The sequence below is a fragment of the Plectropomus leopardus genome, chromosome 16, assembly GCF_026936395.1.
Source record: "Plectropomus leopardus strain MGB_pleo_1.0 chromosome 16, ASM2693639v1, whole genome shotgun sequence".
NCBI lineage: Eukaryota > Metazoa > Chordata > Actinopteri > Perciformes > Serranidae > Plectropomus > Plectropomus leopardus.
The window spans coordinates 6,582,905-6,598,632 of NC_142191.1; the positions used below are offsets into that span (position 1 = coordinate 6,582,905).

Consider the following 15,728-nt stretch of genomic DNA (forward strand, 5'->3'; position numbering starts at 1 on the left):
ATGCAGTAAGTTATTAAGAAACAAATCCAGGATATATATCTATAAACACTGTAGTCTACTGCTATATGGTTAAACCGCCCACCGTCTTCATCTGGTGCATGTTGATTCCAAAATTGCATTTGCGTCAGTGACAGCTCATCAGACTCAGGAGAGCGATCCTGTTGCCACGGTGAGATGCAGCATGTGATAACGTCCCTGACTGTTTTTCAATGTTCATCAGTCTGTTCCAGAATTAAAGTGAAAACAGAGCCGCTTTCAGCTTTTACAGCCTAAAAAGCATCTTCAGCGCTCGGTACAAATTCATTGTGAAATCAGTGATGTTTTGATTGGCTAATTTTTATTCCAATCTAATTCACTCTGATCATCAATACCTCTTTATATACATACCATCAAACTATTTGATCCAAAATTTGCACTCAGATTCAGAGTTTTAGCCTCGATTAGTCGTCATTATTCAGCTCGCTCTAACTCTCTTCTTAAGTGACTGAAATTCTATAACTATTGATCGCACAGCTGCTGTTTATCAATCTCGAGAGAATGTCCTCAATTTACTTTCTGCTTTTATTGATCCTATATTTGCTTTGTCACATATTGATTAATTATGGCATTAAAGCATTTAGTTTTTGGCTGCCTCTTTGGTTTACTTTGTTTTCACTCCAGATTTATAAATTGATGTGTGATGACTCATCGGCTTGATTTACTCAGGACAGACTTTCTTGTCAGTTGTTTATCTATCAGCCCCCTCAGCTGTCTGATCGTCTTTTGTTTAAACATCTACAGTAAATTATTGACTCGCACAGATGTCAGTGATGGCATTTAGGCTTTAGGAAAATATACAAAGCTGCCGATCAATCATTTATCTCCCCAACATGTACTTATCATCGTCTCTCTTTTAAATGAAAGATATGTATCCAGTATGCAGACACTTAATCCTTACACATATATCTTTTTTTTAGATTACAGAGTTTTTTTGATTTAAAGGAATACTTTACTCGCCTAATGGCCATTTGTATATCAATTTCTCATCTCGTATCACGTTCAGTTCATAAGAAAATGTTGCTTTTCTTGCATCCCTCCAAGGTGAATGAAGAATCCAAAAAGGAGAAAAAATTATTGTTTCACATTTAACAACAACACAACTGTATAAAAACGTGAGTTTAGCTCTGTCTGGAAAGTACTGAGCATGTGACTGGATAAATGAGACTTCATATTATTTTATTTATATTTTTATATTTTTCTTTATATTTAGATTATAGTGTGGGAGTTGTGTGAGATTTTGTAAACAGATATTTTGATAGTTTTGCTTTTGATAACCGTAGCCCCGATTACTTCAGTTCATCAAGCATGGTTGCTGTTTTGGAATATTTATACACAGTGAAGCCATGCAAATAGTTTTCCTCACAAATTCAACTTAACACAGGCTTAAGATTTTTTATACAGCTCAGTGGAGGATCAAATATTTCTTTAACTAATCATTATGAAGTAAATAGTAATTGTACCATCACTGTTTGGATTTGTTCGCTACAAGCCTCATTCTGACTTTGCAATTCTGTCTGCCATCAGGTAGTCTCACAGGAAAATTAAGGCTTGATTTAGATCACAAAGGAAGTGTGTCAACTACTATGCAACCAAAACAGGAAGTGGATAGCACTTTTGTTTTCCGCAGTAGTTACAGGAAGCTATCTCCAGTGACCAAAGAGTACCAGTACAAGGTCTTTGCAATTACTATTCACAGCAGCCGAAATGGACAGTGGAACAACTATTGTAACTGTGAAAACTAAAGATGTGTTCACAGCGAATGAAATGAAAATTTTCGCGGCACGTTACTTGTGCATATACAGCTGCTGGGGTATTTTTGGAGCATTTCGCAACTCTAGCTAGGAGCTAACAGCTAACATGGTTTGCAGTGAAGCACAACAGATAGCTGGACGTCAACACGGAGTTTCTGAGCCCTGAAGCAGAGCGACCAAGACTATTATTCATCAGACTGTCACGACAGCGCATTGCACATCCTCTGTTGTTTTCTTTCCACAATAACAGACCAAATGAAATCACTCAGAGCATTTTACTAAGAAGCAATTCAACAAAATAGCTTACACAAGGCACAGGGGTATTTTCAGAATACTACAGCTTTGCACACTTATCTCCGAGCCCTTCAAGTCCTCATTCGTTCTGTCTCTGTACAGTAAGTAACTGATGCTGAGAGTAGCTCCATGTGTCCACACACAGACATAGTTTATCCTTCATCGCTAAATCAGGAGAATCTCAACTAGATTGCAACGCTGATAGGCTATCGTGACACAGTATCATGTGAATTTCTTGCTCAAAATGAAAAATTTCAACTTGCCTGATGGACACGAAGACGCAAATTTCACGTCTTCAAGTCTATCGCATCACATCCAATGCATCCACCTCCCCGACCAGCATCAATTCATGTCCATTTTCTTTGATTTGCATCTAATTGCGTCTTTATACTGAACGAGATACAAGCATTTCGTGCAGCGAGTTTGCATACAAAGTCATGGCAAACACACCATTAGGCTCTGAGGAAAGTGATCCAGTTGAGACGCCAACAATTACACCACTTTGTTTCCATTTTAGAGAGCTAACAGTTACACGATGGGGCTTTGACATCTGGATTGAAGGAGCCAAATGGTAGCAGCCTGCTTGTTTTTTTCATAAAGCTCTGCACTTCCTGACAAATCCATGGCTACGTATCCTGCATGACATTTAGTCAAGCGGAATAATACATATTTGTCCTACTTAACTCTTAAAAAAATACAGACAGTGCTCTGCAGCCCTAAGTGTGGCACATCAATGCTTTTGTATTCAAACATCATATATATTTAAGGTAGGTGGTGAATTTTTTTTTGATGATATTTGATCAAGATCCCAAATGAGAGCCATTGTCAGCTCCAGACGTCTGACGCATTATTGAGAGTGTGTTATCTATTGCAGCGATTGCCTGCTTTGAATGTGCTCTGACTTATTTGCTGCCATGGGACACCTGACACCGTCTCTTTGATGTAAACCTCTCAATTCTTAAGTCCTCAACTCTATGGGCACTTTCACAATGCAGAGAAGGGGTTTTATCTGTCAGGGGAGCCATCAGAAATGATTTGTTGATGATTTGATTTTCATCCCAGGGAGTATATGGCTGCATAAATAAATGCTTCCAAACAGGCTGAGCACAGAGGCGACCTGATGATGGAGCCGTGGCGTAATCTCTTTGATGAAAGGGGAAAACTCTGCGAGAAACTTTCCGAGCCAATCTGCTAAACTCTGATTCAAACGCGATTCCATTTGTGTGTGTGTGCTGTTCTCGGGGAAAGTTAAAAATTCACATTTGGATCATCCCGTGGAAAGCCGTTTTTGTTTGTACGGCTTCCACTAATTAATGCATCTCTTTTTTCACCTGCGAGAGGTTCCTGCAGTCTCACATTCGGGGCGTTGGGATCCTCCGTTGTGTCACAGATGAAAGCCTAGTCACACACCACCCTTAATCCTCCAGCTTAGCAATAGCAGTCAATTTAAGAGTATGAAAGTCGATTTCCTCGTGCATCGTGTCGCATCTGTTCAAGTCTTATATCAAAACAGCTTTTCTTTACAGATGGCATAATTGCCTGTCTTGAGTATTAACTTTCAAAGTAGTTTTTTGAGCGTTTTACTGTACATATCACATGTCTGCTGATAAGTAAAAGTACCATTAACCCCCATGTGCATTCAGGTTGAACTGTCAATAAGATAACATGCAGAAAGTGGTCCTTTGAGAACTGTAATTTCTGCAAAAAGCTACAGCGAGATCAGATGCTCCTCTACCTCCTGTGCCAATCAGATGGAAACGGCTCGGAAAAAATATATTTTCCTGATAATGACATAACAGGCAGCAGTGACCCTTGCTCCGCTTGTCTTGTCAAATTTGTGTTAACCACACTTTGAATCATTTTACTGTAATTCATGGTTTCACACTTTTTTTGCCGCTAGTGTGTCCTTGACTTTCTGCAAGTAGCCTGAGCAGTAACAACAGTGAGATCTGGATTCCTGCGTGTTTGTAATGTCACATTACAAGAGCATATCTGTAGGACATTTAGCAATACTATGGATTAATTCATTTTAAATCCACATAGGCCGACTATAATCATTGCAATATGGTTGCAAGAAATCAAAACATGCACAATCATACAGGATACAGTTGGGCTAAATGCACTATTCATATACAGCTGCACATGTGTTGGAGAATGCAGAAAACATCGTGTTAAATTTAATTCTGTCTTGCAACTTTCCAAATACAGGATACAAGATTTGAGGCCCCTGACATATTATGTAGATCTGCCGTGTCCTTTTGTAACTGTTCTTTACTGTTCTCAGACAAGACGTAAAAATGCATATTCATGAAAAAAGCAATATTTATTTTAATCAGGAAAGTGTGAGACATAGTCTATGAGAGGGCCTGTTTTTTGTATTCTCAGTTTTGTATCTGTTGTGTTGATTGTGTTATGCCCCTAGAGGACAGAGAAAGATGTTTGCTTTCACAAGTACACACCTGTGGTGACTGCAACTGTAATAACTCTCGTTGTCTCAGTGTGTCACTACACTCTGAAGAGAAGGCGCAAGCCGATACACGTTGGTGTATTTTTGATGTTTCTTGCCCCGGGAATTAAAGGTCTTAAGTAGTAATTAAAGTATTCTCTCCCAGGAGCACCGGTGGTTTGAGGGACACCAGAAGCGCCCGTGCTACCTCTCTTTGTCCTGAAATGTTATTTCATCCTTAACATGCTTTAAATGGATGAATTTTTTTCTATACATTCAATACTGGAGCTCCAGTCCTCTGACTCTGGTTTGTAGATCCAATCTGACGCGCTACACTAAAATGAAAGAGCTGTTGTTTGAAGCCTCAGTGTTGTATTTCTCCATGAATTAACGAACAGTTAAGTTCATTACACATTCACTCCGTTTGGGGCTTTGCTGCTCCTCCTTCCCAGACAGAGCGCCCAGAGTCGCTCTGACACTCCCAGAGTGCAGCGCTCTGGATAACTGAATGGGCTGAATGCACTCCGGCACTCAGGACGAGTGTTTTTGAAATGCACCCAGTTGAAAGGAGTGTCGAGTGTCATTGTCGGGGATAACCACGCCCAAATCAACCCAGCTTCAGGAAAAAAACAAAATGACAATCTTTCAAATGTAGATTGAGGCTAATGTCTGGTAACTTTTGATGCTTTTTATTATGCATTTAGGACCCTAAATTACACATTAATAAAGTTTTTGGTGATTTGGGTTCCCAGAGGCTGTAATGTGTGTCCCTCAATCATCCCAAAATTGGCAATTAGTCGTCAAACCTGTGAGCACTGAAGGTTTTGGGGCTCCATGTACGTATGTGCTCATGCAGTCAAGTCTTCTTACCTCGCACCACGATGGTGGTCGACTTCTTGGCCGGGTTCCCGACGTTGTTGCTGGCCACGCAGCTGTAGACCCCCGCCTCGTCTGAGGTGATGGCGGGAAGCGTGAGCGTGCCGCCCTTCACCACGCTCCTTTGCGGCAGGCTATCGTTGCTGCTGACCCAGGTGAGAATGGGGGGCGGCTCTCCGCCTGTGGTGATGCACACCAAGGACACCGTCTGGCCGGGATTCACCACGATGGGATCCTCCACCAGCAGCTTGATGGACGGGGACGCTGCGGAGGGACAGCGAGAAGATTGGCAGTTTTACAACTTTGGCAGTTAGACAGTTGGAGAATATGTCAGTTCACTTCGTCTGTCTCTTTCTACGTCTGAGGGAATCTACTTGGAATAACATCAGAATTTTGGGCATGCTTTGCTCAAGAAATTAGGCAGAAAAGTCACCTGTCTTATTGGTGAGTCTGAAGATAACGCTGCGGTCGGGGATCCCGCACACGTTCCTGACAGAGGCGATGCAGCTGTAGTTGGCGTAGTCCTGAGGACGCAGGTTCTTCAGCTTCAAAATCTTCGTTTCCCCCTGCAGCTCAGACCAAACCAACACCGGTATGCAAATGTGTGCAAAAATATCAACATAATCAACTCAGAGAAATGCAGAAAACTAGGTAGTGGGACGGAAATGACAAAGGCCAAACAGCTCCAAAGAAAGGTCAAAGGGATGAATATGCATTCAGTTTTAATGAAGCCCAAAATGAAAAGGTAGCAGAGCTCAAAAATACTTCTATGAAATCCCTTTAAGAAATAAAAACCGTGGCGGTTTGAAAGGAAATGAAAGTGTCAACTTGCTTAACCCTTTGAAATCTTGAGCGACTCCACTTTTCTCGTGCTGCTTTCAGACGCATTTTACAAGTATTTAAACCTTTGAACCTTTGGCAAAGTGGCGCAATTTCTTTCAAAAACAGGAGAAAGGCAGTGTTGCGGTTCCAGCAGCTCAAGGTAAGGTAGATTTTAGAATTTTTTAAATGTTTTTTTTTTAATGCCACTTGGAATTAAGCTTAACACAAATTTTCTATTGCCCAAAATTGAATAAGGACAATTTTATTTTGCCCAAATGTTAATTGTAACATAAATATAATATGTAATTTTTTTTTAGTCCAGTGAAAAAGTAAGATTATCTACCAACAGTATCCATCATATCTGGCCAGTTTTCTTTTTTTCGATTTTGTGTTTCTGAATCTGCATGTGAGATTCCAATGCTTGGATTCCCATCATGACGAGTTTAAGACGTGAAATACTCATTATTACTAATTAATCTTTGACAAAAAACTGAATTTTCCAATTATTTTTGAGATTTCATAAAGCAACATCAGAAAGAAAAACATGCCTGAGCATTTTTAAGGCTTTTGAAAGATTCATGTAAGTGCATGTATTAACAATAAAGGCCTTATTTTTTGATAAATGAATTCAATGCCTTTAAAGACTTTTTAAGTATCTGGTTGAACACTTAAATGAGAACTTGGTTGAAAATGAAATGAAATGTTTCTGATACAGGACATAAATCCTCCACACCAGACTCACCAAATACAAAAAAAACCCCAAACAATATCACAATATACATTCAGTAATTACATAAATTACAACAATAATCACAAATAAGCTTTAAATATAATATATTCTAAAATATTCTTTATCGACCAGAAATTATCCGATCTATTTTTATAAACATTAACTGAAGGACGCCAGGTCTTCAGGAAGCTCATTCCACGCTTTCACTGCATGAAGTGTGAAAAAGTTTTCCCTCTTTTCGGAGTAATACCTTAGTGGAAGTCATTTTAAAGAATTCCCTCTTGAATCACATCTATTATTCCATAAGTGGATAAGAGGTTCATCTGAAATTTTCATATATTCTGTGAACAAGCTTATAAAACATAACCATGTTCCACAAATTGCAAAAATAAATGAATTTAGAAAATAATTTTATAAAAAACTAGGTAAAAATGTCTAGGTGATAAAAAAGAAAAGATGGAGAAAGACTATATTTATAAATAACATAATTACATATTTAAAATTATGCTACAGAGTTAGTACAATTTTTAGCAGCTTTCCAGGTCTTTTTAAAATACTTTTCTGGTAATTTCTTGCAAATTTTGGGTCATTTCTTCCTTTGTTGCTCATTGCATTCTTTGCGTGTTTTTGAAAGACATCAAGCCAATATCCATAGGTCTCAAAGAGTTAATACCAACATGTGGGTTATTTCCCAGTCAGTGGCCCTGCAGTATTTTACCATTCAGCTACAGAAATATGGATGGGCTCAGCAGGGGATCCCTCCACAGAAACGGCTATCTCACTTATAATGTGTGTTTGATTCAACCAGCAGCCCTGCCCAGAAGGCTGTGATGAGGATGTGAACCTTTGATCGGGCTGCCTCCAGAGCGGGGGCGTTGGGTCTGAGGGGGAGGCGGCAGATTAAAACATGAGTCAGCAGCATGCTGCGGCAGTGCACACAACATGGCAATCACTCACGTCTTTCATATCCAATGAGACTCATGGGTAACTTAATTGTATTAGATTAGCCACGGACCCCCGTACTCTTCCTTTCTTTCTCCGTCACCTCCTCTGCTTGGGAGCAGATATCAGGAGATGAGGTCGGTGGTATTCAGAGTGCGGGCTTTACTCACAGCAGGAGGTGGGGGCAGATTGGAAGGAAAATCTATTTGGAAAATGCAAGGGGCAGAGAAAGGAGTAGAAAGGACAAACACATTAAACCGAATTGGACGGGGGGGATTGATGGCCGTATTGATGGAAAGATTGAACGCTAAAGTACACAAGGGCTTCGGGAATGGGACTCATGGCTGCCGGTAAAGGGCAAAGAAGTAATGGAGGAGTTTATTGTCACTGTCAGGTGGAAATCCTCGCATTTGTATTCATGTTTTAAATTATATATTTGAGGGAGTAAGTCTTTAGGGACATAAAATCAAAACCACCTTTATGAACTAAAGGCACAGTTCAATCCAAAATTGAAAATGCATATTTTTCCTCTCAAATGTAATGCTATTGATCAATCTAGATTGTTTTGGTGTGAGTTGCTAAATGTTGGAGATATCGGCTTTAGAGACGTCTGCCTTGTGCTGGCTCACCACGATTAAAACATCTGCCACCATGTATGGACTTCATATATTTAGAGCTGGACCGTTTATTAAGAGTGCTGTAGGAATTTATATAGCGTTTAGTTAATCATTTCACGACACTCTCGAAGCGCAGAGTGTACTTTGGGCACAGATGGAGCAGCAGAACGCCAGACGCAGTTGAAGTGAAACTGATTGACTTATGAAAAGTCCAGCCTGCGCATTAGTTTATGGTTTTAAGCACTTATTATTATTTTGAAACTGCTCACAGCAAGGTCTGTAGATTGTCTTAAGTAACAGGGTCATGATTTCTGGAAAGACGCATTGCGGTGGAGTCTGTTTTTTTTGCCTCTGAGCGCCGCAAGCAGAGTGCCGTCCGGTTTCTTTACATTGGAAAAAAGGCAGACATCTCTACAGCCGATATCTCCAACACTCTGCAACTCACACCAAAACAATTGAAATTGATAAATGGCAGTACAGGTGAGAGGAAAAGTATGTACTTTTGATTCTAGGCACAAACTGTCCCTTTAAATTAATAACAAAAGTGCAAATGAGGAAATTTTTCATGCAGGAGGAAAACTACTAACTTCTCTACATGGAAGCCATGAAAATGAGCGAGAAAACCGAACCGACGAGCTGCGGAAAGATGTGATTTGTGCCTCCGCTGGGTGATGAGCGGTACGTTCCTAACTAAGCTTTAAATGGTTACCTCCTCACTAGCTCGACCGCATGCTCAAACAGAACATCACATGGCGAGAAAACATCAAACTCCATCACGAACATGAAAACATATCGACGACTATAAAGCAGCGGGAATCTGACGCGGGATGAGAAATGGCTCCATTATACCTTGGATAATTGTGTTATTCTCTGGCACTTTGTGGGTAAAATTATGGAGGGAGAGGTGGAGGAGAAAATAACAGACAGCAGAAAGGACAGAGTTTCTACAATGAAAGCACAGCTGTGGGCTTCACTTAATTACGAGGTGGTTCTCAGTACAGAGTTTGAAATGCCACCTCTGCATTTCTACAGTATCAGTGGGAATATAAAAGACATTTGGTCGACGGAGAAAGGTGCGCGGGAATGAAGCTGGAATGAAGAATAATGGAGGGAGGATGGTACAGAGGCGAACTTAATTCACACATCTTCCCGGCCAAAATGGAGGCTGCACTTTAATGGACTCAACTTCGCCCCCCTAGGATCGATTCTGGTCAAGTTAACCCCTTAAAACCTGGAGCCTTTCACAAGCTACATCACCTTTGAAACCTGAGCATAATGGACAATAAGCAACTTGGCACGAAATGTCTCGCCAATTGCAAGAAATTAGTTAGTAAGTAGAAAAAAAGGAGGAAATTTTTTTTAAAATCTGGGTAAAATGCCCAGAGAATGTTGTATAATTATTATAACCATTTATTTTAAATGATGTCATAGAAAAAAATGTATACATTTTTTATCTCGTTTCCTGTTACTTTTTTTTCACTAATTCCCTGCTCATTTTTATTGTTAACCCTATGAAAACCTGAGCAAATTGCCTTGATTTCTTCCAAAAACATGGGAGGAAGGCAATCAACAACTTAACAAGAAATTACCAAAAAAAATAGCGAGAAAATTGCACAAAGATTAGCAAAAAAAGAGGAAAAACAAAAAAGGAAATGACCTGAAAAAAGGTAAATAAATAAATACAATTAAAAAAGAACAGATCCTTTTTAACATATTTTGAATATATTATTTCTGAAAATCACAAATGTAATTTCTGGACATTTTTTTTCCTTTTTTTTTTCGAAGTTTCTTGTGTTTGTTCTTGTCTCTCTTTCTCTTGCTCCTGTTTTTAACACTTTTTGGTTGTTTTCTTGTAACCTTTTCACCAATTTCTTGCAATTCGCTCATTGCCTTTCTCCCCTTAATTCTCCCCTAAAGAGAATTAAACCTATTTTCTCATGTTTATAAGGTAAAATTAATGTGAAAGGCAGCACAAGAAAAACTGATGTCCATCCAGGTTTCAAAGGGTTAAGTTGCTTTTTGCTTTCTACCCATGTTTCTGAAAGATGTCAAACCAATTTACTCAAGTTTTAAAGGGTTTAGGCAATTGTCTGAGTATGTTTCCGGCAGACATACTAGTGAAAAATAATGTTATTAGCCATTTATATGAGCAAATTACCAGGAATTTAGTCTGGATTTATTTGGTTTTGGACTGTCACAAAGCTAATCTCTGGGTTTGGGTTGCGCTCAAATATTCAGACCCAATTAAAGCTTTAATAGAGGGCAGGATGAAGGAGGTACGGAGAGCAGGATGGAGAAGAGAAGAGTGTGTGATGAGGCCCAGTTTGCGCCGCTTCTTCAGCATCTTTCACCCACTCCATTAGTCCTCGGCCATCTCTCTCCATTTGGCCAAACATCAATTTCACTTCTTTTTCTCTCTCTGTTTCTTAAGCCTCTTTTCCTCCCTTGCACGTCTTTTTTTTCTCCTCTCCCGCCCGGTTCAACATACAAATCACATTCAACTCAATCAATTCAAACACTACAATTCCCTCACCAGTGACAGAGCTACTCAATCAGTTTCTTTGTTGACTGCACAAGATCCTTTTTAAAAGGGAAAAGTTTCTCAATTTCCAAATTGTAAAGAAAATCCGCAATTGACAGAGCTGAGAGTGAAGGGAATCCAATCTTTCTGTGTGTGCAATTACTCACCATGCATGTAACTTTGTGAAAACTGGGTTGGCGAGACTGCTGTTGCTATTCATACAGTAGAGTTAACGAGCACAGCTTTTATTGTTCTATAGCTTACACAGAGAGGGACGGTGTGAGGGTTCAGGGTTGGGTTGTGAAACAGAAAATACGTTCTCAATGCCTGTAAATCATATTCCTACTACACAAAGTAAAATTAAACAGCAGCTCTATGATCTCCAGTTCATCACGCTGCGATGCGTCACTGTGGTAAGAAGGTGTTGCTGCATCTCATCCCTGTTGTGACGAGGCTGTGTGTGTTGTGTTTTTGCACTTCTTACTCATTGTCAAAACATGTGACGTGTTGAAGGTCATCATGTACCTACTTGTGCCTGTTTAAAGCCCTACGCGGAGCGTTAACCCTCTGAAGTCCGGATCGACATCACTTTTCTTGTGCTGCATTCAAACATCTTTCTCACAGTCAATGTTTTTTATGTTTTTTAAATTCTGTTATTTCATGTTCTCTTTGTTTTGCCACAATGCTTCGTTTTCATGATTTATTTATGTTTTACCTGTCAGTTCATCATCTGAGTCACATGACGGCTTCCGATTTGTTCCTATCGCTGGGACCAAACCTATATTGCATATGTTTTTGAAGCCTCAATGAAAACCGGTAAAGGTCCAAAATTTTGGCTTTTTTTTTAAAAGAAATTTGTCTTTTGTGCAAAGAACGTTTTAGATCTTTAACTTCACCCTGTGAAAAAACGGGAGCAAAACAAACACTTGCACTTACTTCTGCTCATATATACATGTATATTTAAACATGCAAGTTTAATGATTTTTTGTAATTATCAACAATTAGTCCGTTTCAGCATTTTAAAGTCATACAAAATCTCATTTGTTACATTTCTGTGAAATATAATATTTGTCTTTAAAATTATCTTATGCAGAATTTCTTTTAATCCCCATCCCTTTTTCTCCTTGATTAAATTTATAAAATGCACTTAGTATGTGTGCATGTGTATGTGTATAGAGGTTTGTTTGTTTTGTGTTATATTATTGAAAACAATAAATGTAGTTTAAAAAAAAAAGAAATGTGAAGTTCCTAAACTCTTTTTTGATGTTTAAAAAGGGAAAACCTGTTTTTTTTTTTTATTTTTTTACGTGTTAAATATTCAGAAATGTAGCTATTACAAGGTACAGATATGGGACTTTTACTTTGAAATAACTCTAAACTGACAGGAAAAATGCTTGATTTTTGTACCTGGGTGAAGTAAGAGACATCCTCACCTTAAACATATCAGTCTTTGTCAGGGATTATTTAGGTAACTTTTTTGTATGAATACCAAAAATCAAAGAATAAATACTTTTCCTCAAAATTTAGTGGTATTTGTTCAATTTATTCGGGACAAAGGTATTTTGTACCTTGTGAATAAAACCAAATAAGTTTTATTTCCATAAATGTATTTTGCACATAGTTCACCAAGTCTGATGCTATCTTCCTGTCAGCTCAAACTGTGTTGACTGAGTGTATTTACCATAAATGTCAGTATATGGGTGCACTTCATTTGTAGCGTTGACTGATTTGACGACGGAGATTTGATTGAAAGATAAGATTGAAAGCTCTTCTTGCTTTTTTTTTAAAAAACGTGCCCATGTTTGCCTCCCCTGCATTAGAGTTTTGATTACTAGTGATAATTATATTAGGATCAGTGCAATCAAAATTGGTTTACTTAAAGTGATTAAAGGGATGATATTTTTTTTTTATTTTTGAATCAGCAGTCATACTCATAACTCCTGACTGTTCTGTAAACATCATCTTTTGTTTCCGCAAATTACTTTTTTCACTCCATTGTGACTGAAACATTAACCGGCAACAATAGTTTTTTACATATTTAAAATAGTAGCCATGGTTAGGAATAAACATAATAATACAAACAGCCTCTCATGGTGGGAGAGCATTGTGTCATATGAATCTGATAATGTTAATACATTCTAAACCTGCTCTGCTGATTCAATCTGAAATGCTGGATTGATGGATTTTTCTTTCCTTTGGTTACACACAGGAGGGTGCCACTGGTCATGACAGCATCTTTTAATATGAGAGAGCACTGCCTGAAAGAGCTTCAGCAAATTTAGCCCCTGATGAACACATCCTTTGCTATGCCTTCAAAAGCGTATTATGGTTGTTTCACATCCTCTATTCTGTATCAGCCTATTTATCCTGTCTTTGTAGTGTGCAGAGGGAGGGCACAAAGTGCATGTCTTTATGACAGCCGCCATAAAGCGGCATTGAAAGACTTTGGGATTGCCCAAATCCTCAAGTTTCATATTCTACTTTAAAGGGACAGTTCACCCCAAAATCTGAATCATATATTTTTACACTTACCTGTGGTCATATTTATCACTCTAAATTGTTTTAGTGTGAGTTGCTGAGTGTTGGAGATATCGGCCTTGGAGAAGTCTGCCTTCTCTCCAATATAATGGAACTAGATGGAACTAAAAGCGCCAAAACATACATTTGAAAAATTCAGCAGCAATGTCTGTTTACAGAAATCATGACCCAGTTACTCAAGATAATCCACAGACCTTGTTGTGAGAACTTTTTTTGATCTGTTTTCTTTCTACCTGATGACACTATCACCGGGCAGAAGGAGGTGTGCATCTACTCATGAGCGAGAGACCAAACTTTGCCCAGATGCCAAAAAAAAATGTTGTTATTGAATGTTCCTGCAAAGCACAGGTGCATTGGATTTGTATGTTTCCTAAGTATAATATTTGATTTAATAATTCACTGAATATTTTGGTTTTGTTCATTAAATTGACATAAAGTAAAGCAGAGTAAATGATAAATGAACATGTATAATGCATAGTTTGTATACCAGACATTACAGTGGAGAGCCAATGCTATCTAAAACCACAACCTGCACATTAAGGTTCAACTTCTCCCCTCTGGAAAGAGGTTTTTAGTCCTGAGCTGCAAAAACAGTTTTGTTTCAGATGCCATCACACTGGGGGAGAAGCTGTAGCCAAATTGCACAAAATTGCACATTGCACAAGATCATTTTGGAGCCTGTGTCTATGATTTATTTATTCATAGTTTTTAGATTGCTATTATTAAAGGATTGGTTTTGTAGTTTAGTATTTTTACTGGTATTTGTTACATATTTAACATTCTGATTAGCACTGGGGCACTTCAAATGTTTTATTTTTTGTCCTTGTCATGTTTTATCCTCTATATTGTTTGTGGTGTCTGAAAACTGTGTTAATGGATGCCTTGCACTTTGCACTTTATACTGCAAACCAAATCTACCTACAAATAAAGTAACCTGAACCTGAACCCAAATGAATATTTATTGCGCCACTCCGATGAAGTTGCATTATTTTGTAAATAGTGGAAATAAACCTTGTATTCAGTCACTGGTGCTTGGATGCATCAGACTTGGATGCATTTGTTTGGGAGCTCCAAGAGCAAATGAAAGGACATTTAAATTTAAAATGATTGCTCTGCTAGTGTCTGAGCTGACTTCATCATCTAAAGGTGGAGGGGATGTCACCTAAGCAAGATGCCTGCCAAACTGCAGGCCACTGTTTAACACCAACACACCACAAAACGGATGCACTGTCACTGCTGCAATGCCAGCGGCTTTTTAAAGCAACCTTTTCAGTGTCGAGCACCACAAGCCAAGTGTCATCTAGCTCCATTTTATTGGAGAGAAGACAGACATCTCTACAGCTGACATCTCCAACACTCAGCAACTCACACCAAAACTTTCTAGACTGATAAATAGCTCTACAGGTAAGAGGTAAAATATGTATTTTTGATTTTAGGGTGAACTGTCCCTTTAAGCCTTTACCTGCATAACATATGATGAATCTACTATTCTCTCTGATTTGATACTCTCCTTAATGTCATGCTGTCTTACCTGAGTGAAAAACGGCTCGTAGATCTCCACTCCTTTATCCGAGCCCTGCGTCAGGACCTCTCTCCCGCGGTGCCAGCTGTAGCGGACGGGCGGGTTGGAATTGGCGACGCAGCGCAGAAACACGGTCCTCTCGTAGTAGAACTGTTCCTTTGCTTCTCCTATACTCTGGTGCACCGTGACCACCGGGTCATCCAGGTCTGTGAGGAGCACAAACAGAGCCATCAATAAACACTCCTCCGATCAGTTGTTCAATTGACAAACGAGTTGAAGTCTCTTCGGATCAATCCGTCCTGCGGAGTACTCTCCACACATATTTGCTTAGATGCGGTGGCGATAATGAACAAATCAGGTGTAAAATCTTTATATTAACACAAATATAATGTCCTGTCTTGATTGTGGTTAAAGGTTTGACCAAAAGGGTCAGATTTCTCATTGCATTCGGAGAGCCAGTTATCAGCATGCACGCCAGGGTCGATGTGGGAAAGGAGGTGAGAAGCCCGCTACTTGAACTACTTAAGTCAATAGGATGCAGCCCAAGGGCACATTGACTTCCCAGTCAATGAGTGAGCTGCTACATGTTCCAAGTCGCACTCCATTGTGAGCTTCAAAGACGGGCGAGGG

The 15,728-nt window shown here is 39.1% G+C and overlaps 1 protein-coding gene across 2 annotated transcripts in view; it reads right to left on the reverse strand.

Annotated features, from left to right (window-relative positions):
• LOC121955372 (MAM domain-containing glycosylphosphatidylinositol anchor protein 2) overlaps nucleotides 1-15,728 on the reverse strand; it is a 252,880-nt gene that overhangs the window by 114,944 nt on the left and 122,208 nt on the right. For both annotated transcript variants that reach the window (XM_088089304.1, XM_088089303.1), the window contains exons 4-6: nucleotides 15,108-15,304; nucleotides 5,840-5,972; nucleotides 5,401-5,670 (exon numbers count right to left, since the gene is read on the reverse strand). In XM_088089304.1, the coding sequence (XP_087945430.1) occupies nucleotides 5,401-5,670; nucleotides 5,840-5,972; nucleotides 15,108-15,304 (600 nt within the window). The remainder of the gene's footprint in view (nucleotides 1-5,400; nucleotides 5,671-5,839; nucleotides 5,973-15,107; nucleotides 15,305-15,728) is intronic.